We start from the raw sequence: 16,205 nt of genomic DNA, 5'->3' as shown, positions 1-16,205 counted from the left end.
TGACATCTTTGCACTGAACTTATCATTGCCTTTTATGTTTTATCTCAGGTAAACCACCTGCAAACGGTATGTATCACCACTCATACGTTTATTTCACCGAGTTGCATGTAACATTGTCGCTATCTCTGAGATACAATCTTGATTGCTTAACATATCACAAAATATAACTTATTTATTACGCGTGAAGAGGACTGGATATGTCAAAGTAACTGTCTCTCATGAGATTATTTAGCTTTATTTTGATAACAAAATTAATATTTTAATTTCGGAATTTTGTCCTAACTCCATAACTCTAGGCAGGTATAAAGGTCGAGTTAAGAGACAAGTCAATATCTAAACAAAATGAATAAAGCTATTGATCGGTGGTGAACTGTCATCATTACTTCGTTTGGTGGATTTTAGAAATATTTTGATAGAACCTGCCAAGTTATATAAACAAACTTGAAAATCCGATACAGTATTTGACCAAGTGTCTGGTTTATATTTTAGCGTGCATGGCTAGGCAAGGGTTAGGTGATAACACATTATCGTCGGATCATCTACGAGTGTCCACGTCTGCCAAAAACCAATCCAAGGATATGGGGAGGCTGAACTACTGTTGCAAAGGTAAGAATGTGTGTGGTCAAGATGTAACATCCAAATCATGTTAAGAAAACGTGACAAATGTACATACATCGCACGATACATAAAACTAAATTTCAAAATTTAAAATTATTTGAAAGCTTATTTTTAGATAGTTTGTATATAGTTTCATTACATCTAAAATACATAATCTCAATGTTAACCACATATAGCTATATCTAGATAACTAGACCGTATAGACGATGTACACCTATTGACAGGTGATGTTATCGGCGGCTGGTGCCCTGCTCACGCTGATCTCACTCCGTGGTACGAGGTCATGTTTCCATCACCTGTGGCCTTTGGTGGACTTGAGATCCAGCCTCCGTCTATGCTGGGAGTTCTCATCCCACCGACCTTCTTTATGAAGACCTTTCGCCTGGAGATCATCTTATCAGAAGATTCTCTCAAGCAATGGAGGGTTGTAGCACCAGTAGGTATTACATTTTGGAAAAAAAAGAACCAAAAGATATGTGTCCTTACTCCTGTACACATTTCACGGGATATGTAATTATCAAGAGTAATAACTCATATCGGAAAATTGTGATGTCGTTGATTATGTTTTCATAGAGGTACACTTATATGTATGGAATGTTGAATACATGGTCTAGTCATAAAGGATTTTACACAGAAAAAAAGTGTACTTTACAACGTTTTGCAAGTTACGAAAGCATTTATTTCATATAATACATGCTAAAGTGATATGCAAGGAGGAAATTGGCATTTGCTAAAATACACATGGTAAAATGTCATCCCCAGAAAAATCAAAAATACTAAGAATACAAAACTGTCGTAAGGGAAGGCCATTTAAATTTATAAAAGTGAACTTTAAGATAATGAATTAAAGCTTAAGGCGAAAAGTCTATAAATAAGCTTACCTCTGCTGTAGACGATTGACGCAATATCCAACAGTACCATCCGCAAGTCCTGGTTGAGTGTTAACCCCCACGTTGCCATAGATGCCCTGAGGATATATCCTCTCACCAGTGAGATAAATCCCTGCTTTCGGTTCGACGTCCTGGGCTGTGAACCTTCAGGTAATCTACATATTTCACAAATATCCCCCCCCCCCACCTGTTTTACGTCTCTTTCTTCTAATCCTTCTTTTTTCTTATTCTTCTATTTATTTTCCTTCTGCTAAATGGCTTCCTGACGTTTCTTCAGAGTCTACTTGTAAGATACTATAACATGAACGTATACAATAGGTTTGATGGGCATATGTAGATAGGAGTAACGTGATTGAATTATCGTTCAGTCATCGAAGATGGACGTCGTGACATCTATTTTTTCTTTTTACACATTATGGCAATGGTTCCTATCTACATCTCAATTTTGCTGAAGTTTTTATGATAGTGTACAATGGCATTGCAAATTCCTTCAAATGTGTAATTTGTAGGTTTTGTTAGTTTGTTTCATTTTATGATATTTCATCTTTTAAAAAGTTACTTATTGCCTGTCAGTGGTAACATGTAGGAACACAAAGCGAACGTTCATTAACATAGAGGAATTAGTAGCATTGCACAGTTTGGTCAATCAATTCTGTGTGTGGTTCCCCTATTTTCATCTCCAGCCAAACATGTGGCTTTTTTTCTTCATATGGATTATCCATTGCATGTTTTTGGCATGTCACTAGTAATAATGAATCTTTTGAACTTGACAGAGCTGTGCTCCTCGGGTTTTTGTAAGAATGGCGGAACATGTGTCGGCCAGCAACAGTGTGCGTGTACACGTGGGTTTTACGGATCGGACTGCAGTGGTGAGTACTTTAAAGCTTTGTTTATATATAATTCTAACGATACTTTTTGAATTCCTGCTTTTTAAACAGAAGGGTATCAATTAAAGAAATTTAAGTTATTCCACAAATTTAAAACGAAATATCCAGAATAAATGTGGAAATTATTAAAAGAATCGTAATGATGTACCCTTTGAGTAGCTTTGTACAATATAATTACTTTTTATTCATATCTTCTGTTAACAGTTACGACACTTACAACGACTGTTTTTGAAATAACAACTATCATCAAGCACGTGATCCATACGACGACAGCCCTGACTTTTAACATCCAAGGCCACGTGAGTCTGGTTAATTCATCTCTCGGACAGGCAATGCACGTGACCGGCGCCAATAGTTACGTAACAGTCAGTAATGCTGTGTTTCCGTCTTGTCTTAGAGATATAAGATCGTGTAGCTCTGGGTTTACAATCAACCTGAATGTCATGTTCAACAAACTGGAGGAGAATACCTATATAATTTCTAATGGTGGTGATCGTCCTGACGGCATGGGTTTAACGCTGTATTACGCTTCCAAACAGCTACACTATATAGTGACGACTGAGACCCTCATATGGAGCCTCACAACAACCACTAGTCTGGTCACAGGCGTTTGGCAGCACCTCGAGATCTCCTGGAGTTCTTCTCTCGGAATCGAACTCCTTAACAACGGCAAGCTGATCGGTAGCATTACCCGACCACAGCCCCGCCCAACGGCGCTTAAGATAAAACCAAGGGAATTAACTTTGGGTTATGGCTACGTTAGCACGTCTTCTGAGGTATCAGTGACATTCAACGGTCTGAAAACATACGACGCTAAGAGGACAGATTTAGTGACCCAAGGTGTCATCACCGGTAAGCAGAACTAAAGTGATGTTTATATTATTGATTTATTTTTTCGTCCTTTTCATCGATTTTCGTTATATATGTATAAAGCAATTCCGAAATTGCCTAATTTAAAAGTTAATATAGTATGTATGTTTCTGTCCTTATGTACTATTCTTAATGTATATCCATACCTTACTGTCTTTAAATACAGCGTTTTCGTTTGACATTCTCTGTGATCTTTTCTTGAAATCGAACAATCAGTGTATCCATGTCAAATTTATTATTGTAACTTACATACTAAATATCTCTCACTTTCTCGTTCACTCGTCTTTAAGTGCAAGTTTCATTTCATTTCAGTACCAACCACAACAACAAGTACTGCTAAGCCAACGAAACCATCGTCAGGTAAATGTTTGTTTGATTATCTGAGCTATAAACATTATTCCTATTCTATAAACTGACTAATGTCATAAATGATTTTATTTGTTTGTCATCAGTTAGGCATGCCAGAATAGAGATTGCGATAACCTGAAATGTAATTATATCTTATTGGTTACATACAGAAAACGGTGTAGTTATTCCTAATATTTAACATATGTTAAAATAAGTTATTTTTAAAGAATGCCTTTTAAAACGATTTTTTGTTATAAATTGTGTTAAAATAAGAAATATTCATCAGGTTTGATTTTCCGACCAGACGCATTCTCGTATCATACTGAAGCATGGTATTGGTCGTCCGTCTGTAAATAATATTATAGTTCTGTTAACGATGTACTACAAAATGTATGCATCTGCGATAAAAATAATTTGAATCTACACTATTCTATAGTATGCGAATTCCTTTTTGGGTTTGACACTTACTAAGTAGATAAGTCAATTGACCTAGTTAGTATATTATGCAAAACGCCAGTGTATTGACACACTTGTTTCGTAGAACCTCGTTAATCTCGACACTAAATTTAGTCTTTGGTAAAATGTGGATTTATGAAAACTAGGTGAAGAACTATAAGATATCATTCCAATGATGACAAATAAGACACACTCATATATAAAGGGAGGGGGATAAGTAACCAAACTCGATAGATGGACAGCATAATAAGTTGTGGCTAGTTTTACAAAGCTTTACTGTATCTGATATTTATTCTAGAAATATAGACAGTATACATTTGTATCAAAACCATTTATGTTTGAAGTTCACCTTTTCTAGAAAATGCGATAGAACATGATTAATGGTCTAGAATTGTCGTTACTAATACACGCATACACCTGCATTTCTATCTTTCTTCATCCCACCTTACTAAAAACTGTTTTATATACCCATGTTATTTCACTTTGCGAAATATATTTCATACTCCAAAGCTTCTCACTGTACTTATAAATTATACAACTACTTTATATATTTATGCATTCAATTGTGGCAAGATTTATATAAAAATGCTAGTTAAACGATAGATAATCTCCTCCAGCCGTTAAATGCAAAGTTATAAAAGGTTTTAAAAACCCGTTTCCATTTGTTCCATTTTCTATATATAACTCAGACCAATTTAGAAATAGTTTGACCTTAAGAACCACCGCCGTTTCTTAAATAGACGGAATGGCCACGGGTGCAGGTAAAGGTTTTCCTTTATTTGGCTTTTTTGCATTAACTTAATACATTTGTGATAAATGCTGATTTGTGACTTTTCAATGACCGGAACTGTTCGGTTCGCGATTTGAGCGCAATTGTTTTCGGATCCCTTTTTGTGGGTGTGTATTTAACATCATGCTACCGTGGTCTTATGATAACAATACTTACCGCCAATATGTGTTCATTTTACGTCGGAGAATTCACTCCTTGAATATGGGGATGTGTAAATATACTCGCACGTACTCGCAAACGTGGATGTAAAAAAAAAAAAAAATGTAGGCGTCATATGGAATATTGCTTCATGTTTTAGAAATAAACATACGTTTCATTAAGTAATAAATGATACTGCATTTGCAGGGTGTTTCAATAAATATTACAGCTTGTTGGAAACATCATGCAGACCACTTCATTACTGAAGCAAAACATCCATGGTCACGTGACTCTTTGAGAGTTATGATTGTTTAGCTCCCGTTTTAGGTTACTAAACACAATCTTACCCTAGATGTTTGTTGACCTGACTTGGACATATCGCTTGTCGATCATGCGGACGTGTTAATGCACATGTATTGATGTTGTCTTTCGTACTGCATACTCGTACTATCTGCAAAAATGTCTTATGGAAAATATGTGAGAAATTTGCTTATTTGTAAGTGTCATACCTTAAATGTTTTGGGAAAGGCGGAAATACGTTTAATTAATAATCAAATCGTATTTGCAGGGTTGATTCAAGAAACATTTGAGTTTCAAAGTATTGTTGGAAACGTCATTCAAACCACTTCGAACTTGACGCTTAATATACATGGTCACGTGACACTATCAACCTCCCAATCAGGAGGGAAGGCGGTGATGTTGAATGGGACTGATTCCTACATAACTATTGTCAACAAAACATTCCAATCATGTCTGCAAGCTATTGATACATGCTCCCACGGATTCAGCCTAGCCATTGTTGTCTTAACCAAACAGCTTGAAAACAACACCTATTTCCTTTCTAATGGCGGTGATCTGGATCGTGGTATGGGCGTAGCGTTGCTATATATTAACAATAAAATTAAACTGGTCATCAGTACGAGTTCACAGATCTGGAACTTCGAGGTCAAGAGTTCTCTTAAAACGAATGTCATATACCGAATGGAAATATCCTGGAGCAAAACTTTAGGATCAAAGCTGTACATTAACGGTTTGCTGGTGGGGGAAGCAATGGAGTCCATCCGGGTAACACCGGGGAATTCGATTAACGCACTTTCGATTGGCTACGGTTTCTCATCGGTACACACGACCGTTTCCATGGAGATATACAGTCTGTTGGTAATAGATTACGAACGCTCGTATCTTGTACAACAAGGCATTTGGACAAGTGAGTCCGCCCAATTTAATATCAATTCCATGTTTCTGATATATTTATGCTTCATACCATTTTGCATTTGAGCCTAGGCAGCCTGTATGCATTCAAAAGAAGGACTAACGAGTAAATTTTGTATTGTAGTAAATGTATAATACATTTTTAACATTTTAACATCATAAATAAAACAAATTAAAATGTACTATCTACAATATGTTCATATTTACATATACGTTGATACATGTATTTATTGGGCCTGTCAGTGTGGTTGCATGTTATTAGAAACTGCTAGTTAATAAAAGTTAATTTTTAGGTTTCAGGTTTAAACAAAATTATATTGAAACACGTACAATGCACATGCTATATTAGGATGTTCAGCTGATCTGTGTGCGTAGAAAATATCATTAGGTATTCTAAAATATTTATTTAATAAGGATAATGAAAAACACATTTTTCAGCACAAAGATGATAAAAAAAATAACTTTTATCAAAAAAACAATATAGCATGACGCATTAATAAATTCTCTTTGATTTAAATATCAAATGTCCCCGAAACGAAAACAAATCTACGTTTGATTTTAAGTAATGTTTTATTCTTTTCTATATCGTGATTAATGTCGGTGCAATGTCCTTTCAGCAACAAAGCCCAGTACCACCCCAATCGCTGTGTCAACGCCAGCATCAACTGCAGGTATGGACACACTACCAACAATCCTTTAATGTATAATAAACTTATGATACATAAAAAGAAAAGTTATGCTCACCGACTCATTAGTGGGTAAACCTGATAGGTTGTGGCTATATTAACGAACTGAATGTATCTAACTTATGATGCACAAATAAATCTACATCTATATCCAAACCATGTTTTAGCTAAGCGATATATGTACCATACACCTGTACAGTCTCACTCTTCTAGACAAGACACGAAACAAGTTATAAAAGTTAGATGAATTAAAGGACGCTTTAAAAAAGCTATAAGCCAATGTAACAAATCTATTCTGATTTCACAGTTACAACGAAATCAACCATCCAGTCTTTAAACTTCACATTCATACTGATAAAGGACAACTTATTGGTGACACCTCTGCACAACTTCACCGTGTATGGGAAGCCTAGCATCGTACCGGAAATTAGCGGAGGTGCCATACTTGTACTCAATACGACTGGACAGTATGTGGAACTGCCAAATACCGGCATGCAGTGCTTGCAAGATCTAACTACATGTGACAACGGTTTTACATTGAGTTTAGAAATAAAATTTCTTAACTCTTCAATCACGGATAAACAGTACATCTTCTCAAGTGGAGGCGACCAGTTGAACACTTCCGGTATTGCACTGTACCTGTGGAAGGGGGAGTTGTATTGTTCTGTGAAGTGGAATAAAGTCTTATGGGCTTCGAAATCCAAAATTCATTTCAGTCATACTGAGTGGCATACCTATCAAGTGTCCTGGAATGATGTCGATGGATTTATAGTATACATTGACGGTCAGCTGTTTATGAATCATACACTCAGATTCCCCAACCCAACACAACCGGATATTCATTCTTTACTGATTGCGAAAGGTCATGGATCCTCCAGCACTTCATTCCTTGATATCAGAAACTTGTTTGCATGGACAGCGTCACGTGATGTTCTCATACACGAACATATTATTCAAGGTGAAGGAATAAATAGTTAAGCTTTTGTTTTCCACTGAGTTCCGCCCATTTCATGACCCTACTAGTTTATGGCATCAGGATATTTGGTGTTTTCTTCGGAGAATTGCATTATAATGCAAATATGTTAATGGTGTTGTTGCCAAAGACAATATTTGTTTATAACATGGATCTAAATATCCGTTAAATGTTTCATCCTACTTCTTGGTTTAGTATTTTAACTGGCAACTAAATGCCGCAAAAACTGTAATTCGAATTCGTAATCGATAAAAGTAAGGAAAAATATCAACAAAGGAAATACTCACCTGCAAACCTTTGATAACTTACATACAAATTAGACACATGACCAGGCGTTTTTGAAGGGTAAGGATCCCTGCTTTATAGATAACACCTTTCTTGAACATTAAGGTGACATTTAAGCAGGTGTAGTTAGAACGAAACAACAAAGCAGTCTGATTAGCATACTCTAAAGTTAACCTTTATATCACACAGGGAAGTAAAATATATTCCAATGAAATAGTATTGGCAACATTGAAATAGCCTATAATCTTCTTTTACCTCATCTCTCTTTTACCTCGTCCGCAGTCCACATCTATCACGGAAACAATAAGATTCAGAGCTAGCTCTTGAATACCGAAGTAACTGCAACACGCAAATACACAGGGATACATAGGTAACCTTAAACAGCATGGAAAGATATCTTTTAAAATAATGAGAAAACGTTCGGGACCTGGTTTTATTTCATTTTATAATCGTACGCATGTTTCCTATTAGCATCTGGATCATATTTTCATTTGTTTTTGTAGATTACACCACAATCAAGCCAACGTCAACAAAACCTAAACGTGAGTACTTATCATCGCTATCTAACTTTGGTTTTCTAGTGAACATTTTTGAGAAATGTGTGCATTATTTTCAATGTGAGTTAATTGTAATATTATTTGAAAAACTATTTCATCAATTATGGACTTTTATTGAGGTGAAAATATGGTTATATGGACCTGAGAAAGCGACATTAACGGAGATATGAAATTATAACGTTTTACCATTAAACAAGATGGAGCTAGAAACATCGAGTAAGTATATAAAATGACTGACCTCCACGTGAATATGAATCAACCGATGACGATGTTGGGAAAATTCGTGCCATCACATATATAACATTGTTTCTAAATAATGTGTAACAAGTTTAAATACTTCTAAAAACTGTTTAACAATATCGGTTATTGCGTAGTGGTTAAAAAACCCTGAAATCCTGAAAACACTGTACACAGTTGTAAAACAATGCTGAATATCACATACTAACAATATAACATATTTTTAATTAGTGTATATCAATGTTACATTTAAATAAATATTTACAATTTGTTTTGAAGTTTTTAAACACTATATAATATCATTACCTTTTAATACTGATGACATGCTACTTACTGTATGAAATATTGAATACTTTAAGTATTGCAAATAAATATTGTGTACTTCAAAATACTATATAACATTATTACTTCTAAATCTGATTATCATTATTACAGACTTCTACATATTGTATAAAATATAACCCGCTTTTAAGTATCACATAATATTACTGTGTGCTGGTTTTACAATTACAAACCAATGAGTTGATAAACACGTTTGCGTTCTGATGGTATGTTAAACGTGATATTTGTCCATAACATTTTTAACAGATCAGTATTGTAACAATTATGGAAAGAATTCGTGTTTGTGTTTTATTGATGGAAATCCTGAAAATATTAATAACTGCACAATCAACTTAATATGCAAATAGTGATAGTGATCAATAGCTGCGCGGTAGACCACACAATAATTGCTTGATTTGCGCTTACTGAATACATCCTAAAAGGCCTACAGACGGCGCAGGCGCTTCATTTTTATTGAAAAAAACCGTTCTAATGGCGCTCTAAAATACTCATTAAACATTTGGACTTAAGATTTCGTCTTTAAATCATTTCAATTTGTAATGAACACATTTATTTTAAGTTAAATAGAAATGTTCGATGTCGCTTTCAGTTTAAAATAATAGTTCTGGTTCCTTGAATCCTCGAAAACCATTAAAGTAAATACACAGCGACTTTTTCATGTGATACGTTAAGATAAAGATACTTTATAACCGTTGTATAATTGTATAATGATTGAGTGTGTTTGAACTATTTAAATGTGAATGTGTTGTGTGAAAGGTTTATCTCCAACTTTTGTCAGATTGTTTTCAAAGTTTCACAGCCTATTCTTGTTATTAATATAAATTATGCATCAGCATCGAATATCGACAAAGCGACATGTCTCACCGTAGTTTAAACATCAATTCTTTATCCGTTCATTCTTTATTAATTGATCGTTAAACAATATTATCACCTTCAATACTGATGCTGCCTTCAGTACATGTTATCTCCCTAAATATCAATGTTAGACATCATTTTGTAGTTCCACTTGGTACAACTATTGCAGTCATTCTAAATATTGATAAACAACTGATAGTATGTGTAACTGAATTGCTCGTTTGATTAAGAAAGAAATGTCATCACTACATTAAGTACATGTATTATATCAATGATTGATACATGTAGTGCACTCTAATTATTATTATATTAATCTACAGAACAATACTGATTATCAGAAATAACGATCGGTTTCGATATTTATTTAGCACCAACGGCAGCCCCAACAACACAAACGACAAAGGCGCCAACAACACCACCAACAACAAAGACGCCAACGACACTACCACCAACAACAAAGGCGCCAACAACACCACCACCAACAACAAAGGCGCCAACAACACCACCAACAGCAAAGGCGCCAACAACAACACTGCCACCAACAAAGCCCCCGACTACTACATCAGCCAAGAATATAGTTTCCTACAACTGGTCGTTCACACAAATCAGCCAGACGAATCTGATTACGTCTGAGAACATTACGCTACATGTATACGGTGGGGCTACGGTGGACCCCAAACAGATGGCCCTCCACATCACACAAACAACCCACTACATTGACTTCGGCATGCACAAGAACACATGTTTAGGTAATCTTGATATGTGTCAGTCTGGGATCACGTTTGAGGTTGAAGTGGCGTTTGAATCACTCCAGGAAAATACTATAATCATGTCAAGTGGAGGAGAGAAAACGGATGGAACAGGAATTGCCCTCGTCTATAGATTTGGCCAAATCCAGTGTGTTGTCTCCACTTCAACTGTATCATGGTACGTGTCTGTACCCCGCGACAAACTTACCATCTCGTCCTTCAATTCCATCGTAGTCTCTTGGGCGCTTGACAAGGGTTTGATTTTGTATGTAGACAAGCAGATTGTAGATTTTAGTACGACACAAATATCCCATCAGTTGGTCAACAGCTCGAACCAGCATCTTTACGTAGGACAGCCACCAACAGTCTCGTCCACGACAAAGGTAGACTTCTACCTCAAGTCCATCCACTGCTGGCAAGTCTGGATCGACATCATTATTGACATCGACATAATCATCGGTTTCCCGCCAAGTAAAGGTAAGTAAGGACATTGTGTTATGTGCTTCCTGATCCCAACCGGTCTCACGTGGTTCGTGATCATTAAAGAAGAAAAATGATCATACATTCTTTCTACGGTTTTTGCAACATATATACCACTTTTCGATACTTATATGTGTCCTGTCTTATGCTATGAAAAGCATTATTTGTATACGCCCGTCGAAATTCGACGGGGGTATTATGTTTAGCGTTTGCGTCCGTCCGGTTAAAGTTTGGATGCAAGTTTCTTCAGTGGTCTACAGTTCAATCAGATCATGTGTTATTGTCCTAACCTTTGGTATCGATGTTTATGTGGGGTCTAACAAGGACAAAATGGATTTGATTTGGGAAAATAATTCCTATTTTTGTAAATTGCATAATCGTAGCCAATTATGGTACACATGTCCCTATAAACCCATAAGTCAAATAAAGTTTAGGGGAGTAAAAAACTTACTCTCAATGGTCTACATCATGCCCTGATTAAGAGGCACGAGGCAGTACATTAACAAAGAACCAATTACATAAATGTGAACATTACAGTGATGACAATCACCCTTGGTAACAAAAGCATCACTGCAAGCATTTTTATCACATAGACATGACACTAGCTACTAGGTACTTTGAATATCAAATAAACAAAAAAAATCATTGGATAGGGTCTGACGGGCGTATTATGCATCCGTTTGCGGTGCTCTTGTCTTATAAAGTTTTGTTCTGGGATGGATTGTCGTCTTATAAAATGATTTAAGAAATGTTGTAGACTTTTTGTAGGTAATCAGTGATTTAAGAGAAGACTTACAGCATGCACTTCCTCTGTTTTTCTTACCGAGTGACTTCATGTAAATACACGTGATACATTAAAGGCATAGCAAGATCATATATAAGTATCTTGAATCCCACTGGTTTTGATTCTCACTACGAAAACGCAAAAGGCTGCACATCAACTGGTTAGGTATAAAGCAACATTCCACTATATATCTGAGACGAGAATCTTTTTCAATAAGGTAAGTTATTTTTTTCCATTAAAAAAAGGGGAAGATCTTATCAGTATTTCATTGTAATTAAGGTAAGTTATTATTTTCGATTCAAAAGAAACATTTTTAACCTTTATAAAATGTTACTTACGTTTGTTTATGATTCAAACGTCAACATCACACACATACACTTTAATACCCACGAAGCTAGATCCTCTAATAATCAGACGTGGTACTCTTTTAATAAGAAGTTATCGCTATAAGTATTACCTTTTTCTTACAGGAAGAGTAGCATTTCGAAATGTATGAAATATATACAAGGGTATCGATTTTATGTTGCTGTTTCGTTCAGTTTCGATATTTTGATTTGCATTTCAAATACCACTTTTTGGTCAACTGAATAGCGTAAAAAATACATTTGTTAACGTTATGTCCCCCTGCAAAATGAAACCATTTCTACTATCTCTAATGAAACTATATACCGAGCCTGTCATGTTCATTTCTTAATGTTTTTTTTGTATTAGTGACCACAACCCGTAAACCCGTTACGACAAGGGCGACAACTCCAACAACAACGAAGGCACCGACAACATTACCTCCCCCTGCCAGTACCACAGACGTTTGTAATAAAGGCTGGATCTGTAAAGGTACACACCTAATATCTCCGCCTCATACATATATATACCGGATAAGACATTTTAAACATGTGAACAATAGATAATCTATTATTGATTTTATTTTATTAAGTAAATTTTCTTTTGGGATTTTCTTTTTGTCCCTACAATTGCAAAATACAATCAATTTGTGAATAGGTACAACAAATGATTGTTTTTACTTTTTACTGCCTACAATATTTTAAGTCATTTTAGGTCAAAATTACAAGCGCGGGGGAACTCTACGTATGTTGTCTGTCAATCTTGGATTATCTGCCATTCTAAAGAAATGTATTAAAGTATATAAACATTTTATGACAAACATGTAATGTAAAAAAAAAATAGTCAACTTTTCGCCTCAATATATTTTTGTTTGCTCTTTTAACCAGACGACATAACAACACCTAAGCCAACGACAACAAAGAAACCTACCACACCAAAGCCGACAACTACTCCGAAACCCACAACAGAGGCGACCACTACACCTAAAACTACAACACCTCGTACAACTACACCTCGCACAACTACACCGCGCCCAACTAAACCCGGCCTGCCAATTTACAACGTGCATCCTCATATCCGACCTGGAGTTGACGGGCAGGGGTCTGCTTTCTTCACATGTGCTTTCGAAAAGTCATATCAGGAAAATGTTGAATTTATTGTCTGCCTGAACATCAATGGGAATTGTGAACTAATGAACATCGTGTCTGGATTGACGGATAGTTATAAGTTTACAGTTGCCAGCATCAATGACAACCTGTTCAACAAAAAGGTATAATTACAAACAGGTTAGGTATGATAAAGTGTGTACATGTTAGTAGCGTTTTTACATACTTGTGTAACCTTTACCAATTCTAGGGTTTCGGAACTTTGAATAACTGAAATGGAGTTGCAGTATGACAAAATTAAGTAAAGGAAAAGGTGACAAGTTTGTGAAATAACTCTTGTGACATTATTTGTAATATTTTCTAACAAAGTTACTACAGTCCCTTAGAGATGAATTACCTGTTTAATATTTATGAATAAATTATTTACGAATTGCATCTCTCCAGGTGACGTGTTCCATCCAGGCTCGGTACAAAGGTCAAAGTGGACTGACGAGTAAACTCACCAGTGCACTCTTCATCCCCACCATCAAGGTAGGATCATGTTTATGATACTGTAATGACCCAGCCACTTATAACATTAAACCGTACATTTACCTAAGAAGTGTTCTCGAAGACAGGTATAAAATTGACACTTTTTCAATCAACCCCTTTAAAACACGTCTTATGATTGCATTATTACATGTATTATCAATATTTATTTGCAAATGCATTCCATTCTGTACAGAATATCTATATTAACAAGCACAACCCTGTGTTTTTGTTTTAGCTTATCACTACTGGCAAGCTAGTATTGACCGAGGGGCGGACTCCCCAGTATGTCACCATCAATTCCACAGCTCCCCCACAAATGTTCTGTTGTCAAGGTTGTAAGGGACAGTGTACTATAGTCATTCAGACTCATACTGACTACGATCGGCGTGACAAAAAGTGTGGACAGTTGGTTCTACCACAAGTTATTATCGGATGGAAAGGTCCGAGTCAGACCACAAAAGCGGAGTCATGCGGAGCCTCTCTGTCGCAATCCAACTGGCAAGGCCTAATTCAGATCCCCATCACCGCTATGGTGGATAACATGTACGACCGCGACCACAATACCCACGTGACCGTCCAGGCCCTAGTGACGTTTCCCCGGCAACCCCCGATAGTGACCAGTACTTCGCTTACTCTCAATATCGGTCGCATTGATGTAAGGGTCCTTCTAACCATTGCATGAATTTAATATCATGTAGAGATGTAACATGATGCATTTCAAGATTTTGTGTCATTTTTTTCAATTAATTATTTAACAATTAAGATAGAAAAATATAAATCAATTCTTAAGATAATTATTAATTAAGTGTAGGACATGCTATAGGAAATAAAAAAAAGGATGGGCATTTACATCTTGTAAGGTTAACTTTGGTATAGATATCATGAATAAAATTGAATATTGACGAGTGACTTCTGATATGTTTCATTAGGTGGTTGCTAAGGACAACGACCACAAGTCTATGTGTACATCATTAAATGATCCTCATATCACAACGTTTGACGGCAGGTAAGAACTGTTTCCCCTAATTAAAGGCTTATTTAAAATCCAGACATATATCTATTTAATACGTATGAGCCAATTACGACAAGGTATACGATATCTGAAAGAATTACACTAAAGTTGGATTCAAATCATCATTATCAAAAATTATGTATTACAACATGAATTCTTCAAAAATAACAGTTTCATATTTAACAAAAGCAACGATAAGCATGGTTAGTGCCAACATTTAGGAATTCATTTTTTATTAAATTATGTTTTTTTCATAATAGTACTTATTCGTAAATCCAAGGTTGCATGTATGATTTCTTACGATATCTATTTCCTTTTTTTACAGACGATATGACAATTTCAACACCGGAGAATTTGTTTTGTACCGACATAAGACACTTCCATATGAGGTTGGTTCTCATGAATACAAAATTATGCTTCCGCTCTATATCATAACATTTAACTGGTGAATAACAATTAAATTTGGCTCGTCACAACCTCTAGAACTTATTCAGAACACTCTCATTTCATATACCTTGTCAAGCACGTAATATTTCCTCAACAAAAATCACTAAACAGTAATGTCATTATAATTTGCCAGTAAATAACGTTATCAATATCATTACGGTAACATAAAACGGTAATATCGTATATATTTACAGTGTGAAGTGTAATTGTAACCTTTGTCTTGCCCATTATTTCGGTCACTCGACAATGCTAGACAGTCTCGTGCGCGTAGTAATATGTACATAGAGTGTTTACATGATCCTTCTGCGAAATAGTCCTTTTAAAATGACGGATTTTTAAGCATAAAATTGCAAGATAATTCTGCGCTTGTTTCAACTAGATGTTCATAAAACAAATATTGAAGATGTTATTTTGCAAAGGAAGTAAATGAGGAATAATATTGCTATGTGACAGAGAAGTGTTGACAAACACAAAAATACAATATCGATATATTGATGTCTTTCTATTTTGTTTAAGTTATTGGTGTTAAATGGAATGGTAGTCTGCTTAAGCGATTATTCCTGTTTTCCGAATTCCATTCTATTTATCATCAGGTATTTAAAACAAACCC

At 35.6% G+C, this 16,205-nt stretch overlaps 1 protein-coding gene across 2 annotated transcripts in view; it reads left to right on the top strand.

Annotated features, from left to right (window-relative positions):
* Positions 1-16,205, top strand: part of LOC110463957 — a 33,632-nt gene that overhangs the window by 8,544 nt on the left and 8,883 nt on the right. The window contains exons 7-24 of one of the 2 annotated variants that reach the window (XM_021518924.1): positions 49-66; positions 490-606; positions 843-1,054; positions 1,511-1,658; positions 2,282-2,377; positions 2,600-3,247; positions 3,578-3,625; positions 5,566-6,204; positions 6,827-6,880; positions 7,203-7,853; positions 8,657-8,695; positions 10,513-11,370; positions 12,869-12,991; positions 13,387-13,769; positions 14,050-14,136; positions 14,372-14,791; positions 15,066-15,142; positions 15,474-15,537. In XM_021518924.1, coding sequence (XP_021374599.1) covers positions 49-66; positions 490-606; positions 843-1,054; positions 1,511-1,658; positions 2,282-2,377; positions 2,600-3,247; positions 3,578-3,625; positions 5,566-6,204; positions 6,827-6,880; positions 7,203-7,853; positions 8,657-8,695; positions 10,513-11,370; positions 12,869-12,991; positions 13,387-13,769; positions 14,050-14,136; positions 14,372-14,791; positions 15,066-15,142; positions 15,474-15,537 — 4,682 coding nt within the window. The remainder of the gene's footprint in view (positions 1-48; positions 67-489; positions 607-842; positions 1,055-1,510; positions 1,659-2,281; positions 2,378-2,599; positions 3,248-3,577; positions 3,626-5,565; positions 6,205-6,826; positions 6,881-7,202; positions 7,854-8,656; positions 8,696-10,512; positions 11,371-12,868; positions 12,992-13,386; positions 13,770-14,049; positions 14,137-14,371; positions 14,792-15,065; positions 15,143-15,473; positions 15,538-16,205) is intronic. The other variant, XM_021518925.1, reaches the window with a different exon arrangement.

The sequence above is a fragment of the Mizuhopecten yessoensis genome, unplaced genomic scaffold, assembly GCF_002113885.1.
Source record: "Mizuhopecten yessoensis strain PY_sf001 unplaced genomic scaffold, ASM211388v2 scaffold10947, whole genome shotgun sequence".
Lineage (NCBI taxonomy): Eukaryota > Metazoa > Mollusca > Bivalvia > Pectinida > Pectinidae > Mizuhopecten > Mizuhopecten yessoensis.
Note: the sequence above shows the minus strand (reverse complement) of the source record. Positions and strands in the feature narration are given on the sequence as shown.